This window comes from Pseudophryne corroboree, chromosome 1 (genome assembly GCF_028390025.1).
Source record: "Pseudophryne corroboree isolate aPseCor3 chromosome 1, aPseCor3.hap2, whole genome shotgun sequence".
Taxonomy (NCBI): Eukaryota; Metazoa; Chordata; class Amphibia; order Anura; family Myobatrachidae; genus Pseudophryne; species Pseudophryne corroboree.
Window position 1 is genome coordinate 1,165,131,601 of NC_086444.1, and position 15,767 is coordinate 1,165,147,367.

A 15,767-nucleotide genomic window follows, 5' to 3' on the forward strand; every position below is an offset into this window, starting at 1 on the left:
TCGTAAGAAGCTACCATCTTTCCCAGGACTCGCGTGCAGTGATGCACCGACACCTGTTTTGGTTTTAGGAGGTCTCTGACCAGAGATGACAACTCCTTGGCCTTCTCCTCCGGGAGAAACACCTTCTTCTGTTCTGTGTCCAGAATCATACCCAGGAACAGCAGACGCGTCGTAGGAACCAGCTGCGACTTTGGGATATTCAGAATCCAGCCGTGCTGTTTAACACTTCCTGAGATAGTGCTACTCCGACCAACAACTGCTCCCTGGACCTCGCCTTTATAAGGAGATCGTCCAAGTACGGGATAATTATAACTCCCTTCTTTCGAAGGAGTATCATCATTTCGGCCATTACTTTGGTAAATACCCTCGGTGCCGTGGACAGACCAAACGGCAACGTCTGGAATTGGTAATGGCAGTCCTGTACCACAAAACGGAGGTACACCTGGTGAGGTGGGTAAATGGGGACATGTAGGTAAGCATCCTTGATGTCCAGTGATACCATGTAATCCCCCTCTTCCAGGCTTGCAATAACCGCCCTGAGCGATTCCATTTTGAACTTGAACTTCCTTATATAAGTGTTCAAGGATTTCAAATTTAGAATGGGTCTCACCGAACCGTCTGGTTTCGGTACCACAAACACTGTGGAATAGTAACCCCGTCCCTGTTGAAGGAGGGGAACTTTGATTATCACCTGCTGGAGGTACAGCTTATGAATTGCCGCCAGTACTACCTCCCTGTCCTGGGGAGTAGCTGGCAAGGCTGATTTGAGGTAACGGCGAGGGGGAGACGTCTCGAACTCCAGCTTGTATCCCTGAGATACCACTTGTAGAACCAGAGATCCACCTGTATGCGAACCGACTGGTCGCTGAAGTTCCGGAGACGGGCCCCCACCGCACCTGGCTCCACATGTGGAGCCCCAGCGTTATGCGGTGGACTTAGTGGAAGCAGGGGAGGATTTTTGTTCTTGGGAACTGGCTGTATGGTGCAGCTTTTTCCCTCTACCCCTGCCTCTGGGCAGAAAGGATGCGCCTCTAAACCGCTTGCCTTTCTGAGGCCGAAAGGACTGTACTTGATAATACGGTGCTTTCTTAGGCTGTGAGGGAACCTGAGGTAAAAAAGTCGACTTCCCAGCTGTTGCTGTGGATACGAGGTCCAAAAGACCGTCCCCAAACAATTCCTCACCCTTATAAGGCAAAATTTCCATGTGCCTTTTAGAATCAGCATCACCTGTCCACTGCCGAGTCCATAATACTCTTCTGGCAGAAATGGACATTGCATTAATTCTAGATGCCAGCCGGCAAATGTCCCTCTGTGCATCTCTCATATATAAGACTACGTCTTTAATATGCTCTATGGTTAGCAATATAGTGTCCCTGTCCAGGGAATCAATGTTATCAGACAGGGAATCAGACCACGCTGCTGCAGCACTACACATCCATGCTGAAGCAATAGCAGGTCTCAGTATAGTACCTGAGTGTGTATACACAGACTTCAGGATAGCCTCCTGCTTTCTATCTGCAGGCTCCTTTAAGGCGGCCGTATCCTGAGACGGCAGTGCCACCTTTTTTGATAAGCATGTGAGCGCCTTGTCCACCTTAGGGGATGTCTCCCAGCGTAACCTATCCGTTGGCGGGAAAGGGTACGCCATTAGTTACCGCTTAGAAATTACTAGTTTCTTATCTGGGGAACCCCACGCTTCTTCACACAATTCATTTAACTCGTCAGATGGGGGAAAAGTCACTGGCTGCTTTTTCTCCCCAAACATAATACCCTTTTTTGTGGTAACCGGGTTAATGTCAGAAATGTGCAACACATTTTTCATTGCCGTAATCATGCATCGGATGGCCCTAGTGGATTGTATATTTGTCTCATCCTCGTCGACACTGGAGTCAGACTCCGTGTCGACATCTGTGTCTGCCATCTGAGGTAGCGGGCGTTTTTGAGCCCCTGACGGCCTCTGAGATGCCTGGGCAGGCGCGGGCTGAGATGCCGGCTGTCCCAAAGCTGTGTCATCGAACCTTTTATGCAAGGAGTTGACACTGTCGGTTAATACCTTCCACATATCCATCCACTCAGGTGTCGGCCCCGCAGGGGGCGACATCACACTTATCGGCACCTGCTCCGCCTCCACGTAAGCGTCCTCATCAAACATGTCGACACAGCCGTACCGACACACCGCGCACACACACACACACACACACACAGGAAATGCTCTGACTGAGGACAGGACCCCACAAAGTCCTTTGGGGAGACAGAGAGAGAGTATGCCAGCACACACCAGAGCGCTATATAACAGAGGGATAGACACTATACACAAAGTGAATTTTCCCCCTATAGCTGCTTATATCACAATTTGCGCCTAAATTTATGTGCCCCCCCTCTCTTTTTTACCCTTTCTGTAGTGTATATTGCAGGGGAGAGCCTGGGGAGCGTCCTTCCAGCGGAGCTGTGAAGAGAAAATGGCGCTGGCTGTGCTGAGGGAGATAGCCCCGCCCCTTCAACGGCGGGCTTCTCCCGCTTTTTAGATCGTTAATGGCGGAGGTTTCTGCACATATACAGTGTTAAACACTGTATTATGTGCTTTTTATTGCCAAAAAGGTATATTAATTGCAGCCCAGGGCGCCCCCCCAGCGCCCTGCACCCACCAGTGACCGAAGCGTGTGGTGTGCTGTGGGAGCAATGGCGCACAGCTGCAGTGCTGTGCGCTACCTTATTGAAGACCGAAGTCTTCAGCCGCCGATTTCCTCCAGTTTCTTCCGTCTTCTGGCTCTGCAAGGGGGACGGCGGCGCGGCTCCGGGAACGGACGATCGAGGTCGGGCCCTGTGTTCGATCCCTCTGGAGCTAATGGTGTCCAGTAGCCTAGAAGCACAAGCTAGCTGCAAGCAGGTAGGTTTGCTTCTCTCCCCTAAGTCCCACGTAGCAGTAAGTCTGTTGCCAGCAGATCTCACTGAAAATAAAAAACCTAACAAATACTTTTCTTTTTAGTGAACTCAGGAGAGCCCACTAAGAGCATCCAGCTCAGGCCGGGCACAGATTCTAACTGAGGTCTGGAGGAGGGGCATAGAGGGAGGAGCCAGTGCACACCAGATGTAGTACCTAATCTTTTCTTTAAAGAAGTGCCCAGTCTCCTGCAGAGCCCGTCTATTCCCCATGGTCCTTACGGGGTACCCAGCATCCACTAGGACGTCAAAGAAATTAATTTATGTAGTTAAAACATCAGAAAAATATTTTATTGGTATGCATTAAAAACAGGTATGGTTTCTAAATACAGCCATAAAAAAGAGTGACTTACACTTTTATTGACAGCCACCCACAAAATTTTCTCTTACATACCATAGAATTTTTGTATATCATTATATATTAGAAAGATTGCTTGCTGTGCAACATTCATCTTTTGTTTATCACAATATAAGTCTCGTTTTTGTGTACCTGTATAAAGCACCAAGTGTCGTGATGTATAGTAACCATACCTTTTTAATGCACACCAATAAAAGTTTTTTCTGATGTTTTAACTACATAAATTCTTCATTTCTTCCAAGCGTGCCCCAACAAAAAGACCTTTCCTTTTCTTTCCTTGGTGACAGTTCCAATTATAACTCTAGGGTGCACCACCAACAGAGTTATTAGACTAACCCATTTGGAGTATAACATTGGCTCTTACTATGCTATCTGTTATTTAAATAACACTAATTTAGAAAAGTGGGTAAGTGCGGAACCCCCCACCCCCCTCTTGCAATAAAGTATTTCGTCCTACCCCAAATCCTAACATAGCCCTCCCACAGCCTAACCCTAGAGCCTGAGTCTAACCCTAACCCCGCTACTTACCTCCGGGATCCAGCTATCAGTATTCTGATCCCAACGGATGGGATTTTGATCACATCCCCTCTGTTCACACTATTTGACTGCACATGGAGAAATCCTTGCAAGTACTATGAAGCCTATGCTAGTACACAGCACATAGGAGCATCAGTAATACAGACCAAGTAACGTAACCTGAACAGCCTGGAACAAACAGACATGCAGTATGTATGATGTGACGGTCACAGTTTCTGCCTCACAGTACTGGTTGTGGGTTCAATTCCCACCATGGCTATAACTGTGTGGAGTTTGTATATTCTCCCCATACTTGCCAAGTACTCTGGTTTCCTCCCACAATCCAAAAATATACTGGTAGGTTAACTGGCTCCCAACAAAAAGGTAGTTTACTGTACATATGTGTGCGTGTCCATGTGGTGTGGAACATAGATTGAAAGCTCCGCTGGGACGGGGACTGATGTGAATGGCTAAATAGTCTCTGTAAAGCGCCCTGGAATATGTGAGTGCCATGTAAATAACTGGTATTAAATAAATACCTAAAATATCGGCCATAAGTTTGAAGCAGAATATCTAACCTGAAAAGAATTCTGCAGCAGCATTTAGAGGTGGGACGCTTCATTTCATCACAATCAGACTGGGAGGCGCAGTACGGAGGACAGTGTACACTCTTCTGCACTCATGCACCAGACCTGTGGAGAAAACACAGAACAGAGGCTATTATACAAACCCCTACTTTAATGACATGAAATACAAGCTATTTATAAAAGTGAAAGCAGCAGCCACGACTGTCCATTAGTCATCCTCATTAGAAGGCAGACCAACCCTATATGAGCAGACATACAGACACCCCCCCCCCCCCCCCACCCCCCACTGTTGCAGGTCTCACAGTCAGACACCACAGTCCTTATTAATGGTGAGATTTGTCTAATACTTGTCCCAGGGTACTATGGGCCAAATTCAGACCTGATCGCTGTGCTGCAAATTTGCAGAGGTCTGCGATCAGATAGTCGCCGCCCAGGCAGAGTGAAAACCCGCCCGTGCAAGTGTGCGCGAATGCATGCGTACGCCGTGCGAAAATTCCGCCAGACAGCGTACATCTGCAAATCCGTTCACAACTCACTCACCATCAAATGATTTTTCCAGTCTGTGCGTAGCCCAAGACTTACTCCTACAGTGCGATACAAACAGGCTGCTCAGGGCCGGAGCGGACGTCCCTGAAAACGCTTGGGCACGCCTGCATTTTTCCCGACACTCCCAGAAATCGCCCAGTTACCACCCACAAACGCCATCTTCCTGTCAATCACCTTGCGATCGAAATTTTTCGCACCACCCTGTCCCTGTTTGGCGACACACCTGCACATAGCGGTGCATATGCATGCGCACTCGATGATCAGCTTGCGAATTCACACAACAGCGTTCAGGTCTGAACCGGGCCCCATGTCAAGTGCATATGCTTGCAGCACTAGGAAGATCCTATATTCCACCTGAGCTGCCAAATGTAGGAATATGAAAGTGGTCAAATAATGTCACCATATCGGACTTGTCATCATGGATCCTCTCTAGCTATACTTAGAATGCAGAAGTTCTGAGATGAATGAAAAGTACTGCACAGTGTGTTCTCTGAACTTTTTCTCCATGTTGGATACATCCTGAATACGGCAGATAAAAGTTTCAGCGTTCATGGAGGTCACTATGAGAAGCTGCTCGTGCAGCAGTTCCACATTATCAGAGACACTCTGCAGTATGCCAGGGCTGATCCAACATGATGAGCTTCTAATGCTGAGCGGAGGAGGATCAGAGGACTGAGAGATGAGAGGCGAGGTGGGGGAATGAGATTAAGGAGTGGGCAGAACACAATCTCACGTGTCATAGCTTGTTTGTATATTCATCAATACACTGCAAGCATCACTACTGGGATCAAAGGTAAATGTACTCTAACATTATATTTAATACATTTCCTGTGCTAGAAATTCACTCCATTATTTAAATGTATATGTGCCAGGATTGTATAATCTTACACCTGGTCAGGTAACTAGAGGGCCCAACACACTGGACGATATTTAAGAACGATGTGAACCATTTTGTTAAAAAAAAATGAACGATATATCGTTCAGTGTGGAGGCACAGATGAGGCGCCTCCCCGCGATCGTTCACCATTGGCCTTTCATGGTTTATCATTGCAAGCCAATTAGGACGATATCGTTTTATGCAATGCGCCTTATCGCTCAGTATAGAGGTAACCAATGATGAACGATATGGTCGAAGTACCTCCAAACCACTCCCCAGACATTCCCTTTGCCGACATTTCAAAACTACAGGAGGAGGAGCACAGGGAGGAGCGTAGCGCAGTACTTAATAAACAAAAAATAGGATTTTAATACCTACCGGTAAATCCTTTTCTCTTAGTCCGTAGAGGATGCTGGGGACTCCAAAAGGACCATGGGATATAGACGGGATCTGCAGGAGACATGGGCACTTTAAGACTTTGAATGGGTGTGAACTGGCTCCTCCCTCTATGCCCCTCCTCCAGACCTCAGTTATAGGAACTGTGCCCAGGAAGACGGACATTTTGAGGAAAAGGATTTTGTTAAGCTAAGGGTGAGATACATACCAGCCCACACCACAACACACCGTACAACATGACATTTAATTAAACCCAGTTAACAGTGTGAACTAAAACAGATCAGCAACAGCCTGACCCTTACCAAACACAATCTTTGTGTAACTTAAGCAACAACTATATACAAGTACTGCAGATAGAGTCCGCACTGGGACGGGCGCCCAGCATCCTCTACGGACTAAGAGAAAAGGATTTTCCGGTAGGTATTAAAATCCTATTTTCTCCTACGTCCTAGAGGATGCTGGGGACTCCAAAAGGTCCATGGGGTTTATACCAAAGCTCCAAACCGGACAGGAGAGTGCGGATGACTCTGCAGCACCGATTGAGCAAACATGAGGTCCTCATCAGCCAGGGTATCAAACTTGTAGAACTTTGCAAAAGTGTTTGACCCCGACCAAGTAGCTGCTCGGCAAAGCTGTAATGCCGAGACGCCTCGGGTAGCCGCCCAAGATGAGCCCACCTTCCTAGTGGAATGGGCCTTCACCGATTTCGGTAACGGCAATCCAGCCGTAGAATGAGCCTGCTGAATCGTGTTACAGATCCAGCGAGCAATAGTCTGCTTAGAAGCTGGAGCGCCAACCTTGTTGGCCGCATACAGGACAAACAGAGCCTCTGTTTTCCTAACACGAGCCGTCCTGGCTACATAAATTTTCAAAGCTCTGACCACATCAAGAGACTTTGAATCAGCCAAGGCTTCAGTAGCCACAGGCATCACAATAGGTTGGTTCATATGAAACGAAAAAACCACCTTCGGTAGAAAATGTTGACGAGTTCTCAACTCCGCTCTATCCTCATGGAAGATTAGATAGGGGCTTTTGTAAGACAAAGCCGCCAATTCGGACACCCGCCTTGCGGACGCCAAGGCCAATAGCATGACCACTTTCCAAGTGAGAAATTTCAACTCAACCGTTTGTAAAGGTTCAAACCAATGTGACGTAAGGAACTGTAACACCACGTTAAGGGCCCATGGAGCCACTGGGGGCACAAATGGAGGTTGTATGTGTAGTACGCCTTTCCCAAACGTCTGAACTTCAGGAAGCAAGGCCAATTCCCTTTAAAAGAAAATTGATAAAGCCGAAACCTGCACTTTAATGGAGCCTAACTTCCACAGCTCCACCAACAGCTGTTTTGGTGCCACGGCACCTTTATCAGGGTCCAGGAGCCATGCAAATGTCATAGAAGCTTCTATGACATTTGCATTGCACCTGGACCCTGATGAAGGTGGAGCTGCGGACTGGTAACATGCATTGGAACTAATATTTTTTTGTTCATTGACTGCCTATACATTGAATTGCACGTTGCACTTTATTTCCAAGATAATTATGGATTAATAATAAAAGGAAATTTTTTCTGTTACTTCAGGTGTGCTGGTACAAGTGCATTTTCTACTTTTGCTATAATATATATATATATATACACACACACACACACACATACATACACACACACACACACACACATACACACAAACACACACACGACTGCACTTACCGCTCATAGGGTGGGGTCCATGTAGCCCATGATGGTGTAATGGTTAGCATTACTGCCTCACAGCACTGAGGTCATGGGTTCAATTCCCACCATGGCCCTAACTGTGTGGAGTTTGTATATTCTCCCCATACTTGCGTGGGTTTCCTCCGGTACTCCGGTTTCCTCCCACAATCCAAAAATATACTGGTAGGTTAAATTGGCTCCCAACAAAAGTTAACCCTAGGGTGAATATGCGTGTACATGTGGTCGGGAATATAGATTGTAAGCTCCACTGGGGCAGGGACTGATGTGAATGGCCAAATATCTCTGTAAAGCACTGCGGAATATGTGTGCGCTATATAAATAACTGGTAATAAATAATAAAATAAGATTTTAAACCTACCAGTAAATCTTTTTCTCGTAGTCCGTAGAGGATGCTGGGGACTCCGTAAGGACCATGGGGATAGACGGGCTCCGCAGGAGACATGGGCACTTTAAGAAAGACTTCAGATCTGGTGTGCACTGACTCCTCCCTCTATGCCCCTCCTCCAGACCTCAGTTAGAGAAACTGTGCCCAGGGGAGACAGACAGTACGAGAAAAGGATTTTTGTTAATCCAAGGGCAAGATTCATACCAGCCACACCAATCACACCGTATAACTTGTGATATACTATCCAGTTAATAGTATGAAAACGACATAGCATCAGTCCAAGACCGATGAGACTATAACATAACCCTTATTTAAGCAATAACTATATACAAGTCTTGCAGAAGAAGTCCGCACTTGGGACAGGCGCCCAGCATCCTCTACGGACTACGAGAAAAAGATTTACCGGTAGGTTTAAAAACTTATTTTCTCTTACGTCCTAGAGGATGCTGGGGACTCCGTAAGGACCATGGGGATTATACCAAAGCTCCCAAACGGGCAGGAGAGTGCGGATGACTCTGCAGCACCGATTGAGTAAACAGGAGGTCCTCCTCAGCCAGGGTATCAAACTTATAGAACTTTGCAAAGGAGTTTGAACCCGACCAAGTAGTAGCTCGGCACAGCTGTAGCGCCGAGACCCCTCTGGCAGCCGCCCAAGAAGAGCCCACCTTCCTAGTGGAATGGGCCTTGACCGATTTAGGTAACGGCAATCCCGCCGTAGAATGCGCCTGCTGAATCGTGTTACAAATCCAGCGAGCAATAGTCTACTTTGAAGCAGGGGCACCAATCTTGTTGGTTGCATACATGACAAACAGTGCTTCTGTTTTTCTGACTGTAGCCGATCTGGCCACGTAAAATTTTCAAAGCCCTGACCACATCAAGGGACTCGGGATCCTCCAAGTCACGCGTAGCCACAGGCACCACAATAGTTCATATGAAAGGATGAAACCACTTTTGGCAGGAATTGAGGACGGGTCCGCAATTCCGCTCTATCCATATGGAAAACCAGATAGGGGCTTTTATGTGATAAAGCCGCTAATTCCGACAATCGCCTAGCCGAAGCCAAGGCTAATAACATGACCACCTTCCAAGTGAGATTTTTCAACTCCACCGTTTTAAGTGGTTCAAACCAGTGTGACTTAATGAAACTTAACACCACGTTATGGTCCCAAGGCGCCACCGGAGGTACAAAAGGAAGCTGAATATGCAGTACTCCCTTCACAAAATTTTGTACTTCAGGGAGAGGCACCAATTCCTTTTGAAAGAAAATGGATAAGGCCGAAATCTGAACCTTAATAGATCCTAATTTTAGGCCAAAATTCACTCCAGTTTGCAGGAAGTGAAGGAAACGGCCCAGATGGAATTCTTCCGTAGGAGCATTCCTGGCCTCACACCAAGAAACATATTTTCGCCATATACGGTGATAATGTTTAGATGTCATGTCCTTCCTAGCTTTTATTAGCGTAGGAATGACCTCATCCGGAATACCTTTATCCGCTAGGATCCGGCGTTCAACCGCCATGCCGTCCAATGCAGCCGCGGTAAGTCTTGGAATAGACATGGCCCCTGTTGCAACCGGTCCTGTCTTAGAGGAAGAGGCCACGGATCTTCTGTGAGCATATCCTGCAGATTCGGATACCAGGTCCTTCGTGGCCAATCTGGAACAATGAGGATTGTTCTCATTCCTCTCCCTCCTACCATTCTCAACACCTTGGGTATGGGAGGAAGAGGGGGAAATACATAGACCGACTGGAACACCCACGGTGTCACTAGGGCATCTACAGCTACTGCCTGAGGGTCTCTTGACGTGGTGCAATACCTCTGTAGCTTCTTGTTGAGGCGGGACGCCATCATGTCTATCTGTGGCAGTTCCCACTGACTTGCAATCTGTGCGAAGGCTTCCTACAGAAGTCCTCTCTTGGATGCAGGTCATGTTTGCTGAGGAAGTCTGCTTCTCAGTTGTCCACTCCCGGAATGAACTGCTGAAAATGCGCTTACATGATTTTCCGCCCAGCGGAGAATCCTGGTGGCTTCTGCCATTTCCACTCTGCTCTTTGTGCCGCCTTGGCGGTTTACATGAGCCACTTCCGCGATGTTGTCTGACTGGATCAGAACCGTTAGGTCACGAAGCAATGTTTCCGCTTGCCGAAGGGCATTGTATATGGCCCTCAGCTCCAGGATGTTGATTTGAATACAAGTTTTTTGACTTGACCCAAAGACCTTGGAAGTTTCTTCCCTGTGTGACTGCTCCCCCACCGCGGAGGCTTGCGTCCGTGGCTACCAGAATCCAGTCCTGGATGGCGAACCTGCGACCCTGCAGAAGGTGAGCACTCTGCAGCCACCATAGGAGAGACACCCTGTCCCTAGGGAACAGGGTGATTAACTGATGCATCTGTAGATGTGATCCGGACCACTTGTTCCGTAGATCCCATTGGAAAGTCCTCGCATGGAACCTGCCGAAGGGAATGGCCCCGTAAGATGCCACCATCTTTCCCAGAACACGAGTGCAGTGATGCACTGACACCTGTTGGCTTTAATAGGTTTTTTACCAGAGTCATTAGTACCTGGACCTTCTCTATCGGAAGATAAACCCATTTCTGGTCCATGTTCAGAATCATACCCAAGAAGGGCAGACGAGTCATAGGAACCAACTGTGACTTCGGGATATTGAGAATCCAGCCGAGTTGCTGTGACACCTTCAGCGAAAGTGACACGCTGTTCAACAACTGCTCTTTTGATCTCGCCCTTATTAGGAGATCGTCCAAGTATGGGATAATTGTGACTCCTTGCTTGCGTAGGAGCACCATCATTTCCGCCAATTACCCTGAAATTGGTAATGACAATACTGTACCGTAATTCTCAGGTACGCCTGATGGGGTGGATGAATGGAAACATGAAGGTATGCAGCCTTTATGTCTAGATGCACCATAAAATCCCCCACTTCCAGGCTGGCGATGATCGCTCTGAGCGATTCCACCTTGAATTTGAAGCTTTTCAAGTATAGGTTCAGAGATTTTAATTTTAAAATAGGTCTGACCGAACCGTCCGGTTTCAGGACTACAGCCAAGGTTGAGTAATATCCCCTTCCTTGTTGTAGGAGGGGAACCTTGAGCTCCACCTGTTGGAGATTCAATGTGTAAATTGTATTTAATATTATCTCCCTTTCTGGGGGAGAAGCCGGTAGGGCCGATAAGGAAAACCGGCGAGGAGTCACCTCTTCGAATTCCAGCTTGTAACCCTGAGAAACAATTTCTATTGCCCAGGGATCCACCTGTGAGTGAACTCAGATGTGGCTGAAGAGTCGAAGACGTGCTCCCACTGGGGCGGACTCCCTTAGCGGAGCCCCAGCATCATGCGGTGGATTTAGTAGAGGCCGGGGAGGACTTCTGTTCCTGGGAACTAGCTGTGGTACCTCTGGTAAGAAAGGATGCTCCTCGTACTTTCTTGTTTTTCTGCGACCGAAAGGACTGCATTTGATAATGTCGTGCTTTCTTAGGCTGTGAGGGAATATAAGGCAAAAGATCAGATTTACCAGCTATAGCTGTGGAGACCAGGTCCGAGAGCCCTTCTCCACACAATTCCTCACCCTTGTAAGGCAAAACCTCCATATGCCTCTTTTAGTCGGCATCACCTGTCCATTGCATGTTCCACAGGACACGTCTAGTAGAAATCGACATAGCGTTAACTCTAGAACCCAGTAGACCAATGTCTCTTTGAGCATGTCTTATATATAAGACAGCATCCTTTATATATCCTAGGGTCAATAACATGGTATCCTTATCTAGGGTTTTAATCTCCGCTGATAAGGTATCTGTCTACGCTGCTACAGCACTATTAACCCCTGCCGACACAATCGCCGGTCTGAGTAGTGTACCAGAATGTGTGTAAATGGACTTCAAAGTACTTTTCTGCATGCTATCTGCAGGATCCCTGAGGGTAGCTGTATCTTGGTAAGTCAGCGCTACCTTTTGGGTAAACGTGTCAATCCCTTGTCCACCCTAGGGGAGGATTCCCATCGTATCCTGGCCCTAGCAGGGAAAGGATACGCCATAAGAATTCTTTTGGGAAACTGCAGTTTCTTGTCTGGAGATTCCCGCTCTTTTTCACACAATTCATTTGGTTCATGAGGGGGGAAATGTTATCTCAGCTTTCTTCCCCTTAAACATGTGTACCCTCGTGTCAGGGACAGATGGGTCATCAGTGATATGCAAAATATCTTTTATTACAATAATCAATTCATATATTGAATACTTTTCTGCCAGTTTTGGCTGTAACTTTGCATCATCGTAGTCGACACTGGAGTCAGACTCCGTGTCGGTATCAGTGTCTATTATTTTGGATAGTAGGCGTTTTGAGACTCTGAAGGTCCCTGCGACATAGGGACAGACATGGGTAGATTCCATGTCTGTTCTCTAATCTTTTGTGCAATAAATATACCTCAGCACTTAATTCCACATATCCAGGCTCCATCTCTTCATTAGAAGAGCCTTTTACCTCAGACATGTCGACACACACGTACCGACACCCCACACACTCAGGGAATCCTCTTATCTGAAGACAGTTCCCCCACAAGGCACTTTGGAGAGACAGAGAGAGAGTATGCCAGCCCACACCCAGCGCTAATACCCCAGGAAAAACACACAATGTGTTTACCCAGTAGCGCTGAAATACTATTATTTGCTGCCAATTATGTGCCCCCCTCTTCTCTGAAACCCCCTTTCACCGTGGATAAGCAGGGGAGAGTCCAGGGAGCTTCCTCTCAGCTGTGCTGTGGAGAAAATGGCGCTGGCGAGTGCTGAGGGAGAAGCCCCACCCCCTCGGCGGCGGGCTTCTGTCCCGCTTAAATATAATAAAAACTGGATGGGGCTCTTTATATATACAGTGCCTAGCTGTATATATATCTCTTTTGCCAGAAAATAAGAATTTACTCACCGGTAATTCTATTTCTCGTAGTCCGTAGCGGATGCTGGGAACTCCGTAAGGACCATGGGGAATAGCGGGCTCTGAAGGAGACTGGGCACTCTAAGAAAGAATTAGGACTACCTGGTGTGCACTGGCTCCTCCCTCTATGCCCCTCCTCCAGACCTCAGTTAGGGAAACTGTGCCCGGAAGAGCTGACACAATAAGAAAGGGATTTGGAATCCCGGGTAAGACTCATACCAGCCACACCAATCACACCGTACAACTCGTGATACTATATCCAGTTAACAGTATGAACAACAACTGAGCCTCACGAACAGATGGCTCATAACAATAACCCTTTAGTTAGGCAATAACTATATACAAGTTTTGCAGACAATCCGCACTTGGGATGGGCGCCCAGCATCCACTACGGACTACGAGAAATAGAATTACCGGTGAGTAAATTCTTATTTTCTCTGACGTCCTAGTGGATGCTGGGAACTCCGTAAGGACCATGGGGATTATACCAAAGCTCCCAAACGGGCGGGAGAGTGCGGATGACTCTGCAGCACCGAATGAGCAAACTCAAGGTCCTCCTCAGCCAGGGTATCAAACTTGTAGAATTTTGCAAATGTGTTTGAACCCGACCAAGTAGCAGCTCGGCAAAGTTGTAAAGCCGAGACCCCTCGGGCAGCCGCCCAAGAAGAGCCCACTTTCCTCGTGGAATGGGCTTTTACAGATTTAGGATGCGGCAGTCAAGCCGCAGAATGTGCAAGTTGAATCGTGCTACAGATCCAGCGAGCAATAGTCTGCTTAGAAGCAGGAGCACCCAACTTGTTGGGTGCATACAGGATAAATAGCGAGTCAGATTTCCTGACTCCAGCCGTCCTGGAAACATATATTTTCAGGGCCCTGACTACGTCCAGTAACTTGGAATCCTCCAAGTCCCGAGTAGCCGCAGGCACCACAATAGGTTGGTTCACATGAAAAGCTGAAACCACCTTAGGAAGGAATTGGGAACGAGTCCTCAATTCCGCCCTATCCATATGGAAAATCAGATAAGGGCTTTTACATGACAAAGCCGCCAATTCTGATACACGCCTGGCCGACGCCAAGGCCAACAGCATGACCACTTTCCACGTGAGGTATTTTAGCTCCACGGTTTTAAGTGGCTCAAACCAATGCGACTTTAGGAAATCCAACACCACGTTGAGATCCCACGGTGCCACTGGAGGCACAAAAGGGGGCTGAATATGCAGCACTCCTTTAACAAAAGTCTGAACTTCAGGCAGTGAAGCCAGTTCTTTTTGGAAGAAAATCGACAGAGCCGAGATTTGGACCTTAATGGTACCCAATTTTAGGCCCATAGTCACTCCTGACTGTAGGAAGTGCAGAAATCGACCGAGCTGAAATTCCTCCGTTGGGGCCTTCCTGGCCTCACACCAAGCAACATATTTTCGCCATATGCGGTGATAATGTCTTACGGTCAAATCTTTCCTAGCTTTAATCAGCGTAGGAATGACTTCCTCCGGAATGCCCTTATCTTTTAGGATCCGGTGTTCAACCGCCATGCCGTCAAACGCAGCCGCGGTAAGTCTTGGAACAGACAGGGTCCCTGCTGCAGCAGGTCCTGTCTGAGCGGTAGAGGCCATGGGTCCTCTGAGATCATTTCTTGAAGTTCTGGGTACCAAGCTCTTCTTGGCCAATCCGGAACCACAAGTATAGTTCTTACTCCTCTCCTCATTATTCTCAGTACCTTGGGTATGAGAGGAAGAGGAGGGAACACATAAACCGACTGGTACACCCACGGTGTCACTAGAGCGTCCACAGCTATCGCCTGAGGGTCCCTTGACCTGGCGCAATATCTTTTTAGCTTTTTGTTGAGGCGGGACGCCATCATGTCCACCTGTGGCCTTTCCCAACGGTGTACAATCATTTGGAAGACTTCTGGATGAAGTCCCCACTCTCCCGGGTGGAGGTCGTGCCTGCTGAGGAAGTCTGCTTCCCAGTTGTCCACTCCTGGAATGAACACTGCTGACAGTGCTAACACATGATTTTCCGCCCATCTGAGAATCCTTGTGGCTTCTGCCATCGCCATCCTGCTTCTTGTGCCGCCCTGTCGGTTTACATGGGCGACCGCCGTGATGTTGCCTGACTGGATCAGCACCGGCTGGTGTTGAAGCAGGGGTCATGCCTGACTTAGGGCATTGTAAATGGCCCTTAGTTCCAGAATATTTATGTGTAGGGAAGTCTCCTGACTTGTCCATAGTCCCTGGAAGGTTCTTCCCTGTGTGACTGCCCCCCAACCTCGAAGGCTGGCATCCGTGGTCACCAGGACCCAGTCCTATATGCCGAATCTGCGGCCCTCTAGAAGATGAGCACTCTGCAGCCACCACAACAGCGACACCCTGGTCCTTGGAGACAGGGTTATCAGCCGATGCATCTGAAGATGCGATCCGGACCACTTGTCCAAGAGATCCCACTGAAAGATCCTTGCATGGAACCTTCCGAATGGAATTGCTTCGTAAGAA

The 15,767-nt window shown here is 47.8% G+C and overlaps 1 protein-coding gene across 1 annotated transcript in view; it reads right to left on the reverse strand.

The window, feature by feature from the left end:
• LOC134929258 (lactosylceramide alpha-2,3-sialyltransferase-like) overlaps positions 1-15,767 on the reverse strand; it is a 176,847-nt gene that overhangs the window by 108,287 nt on the left and 52,793 nt on the right. Inside the window, exon 2 of the mRNA XM_063924977.1 lies at positions 4,393-4,506. Within this exon, the coding sequence (XP_063781047.1) occupies positions 4,393-4,436 (44 nt within the window). The 5' untranslated portion in view covers positions 4,437-4,506. The remainder of the gene's footprint in view (positions 1-4,392; positions 4,507-15,767) is intronic.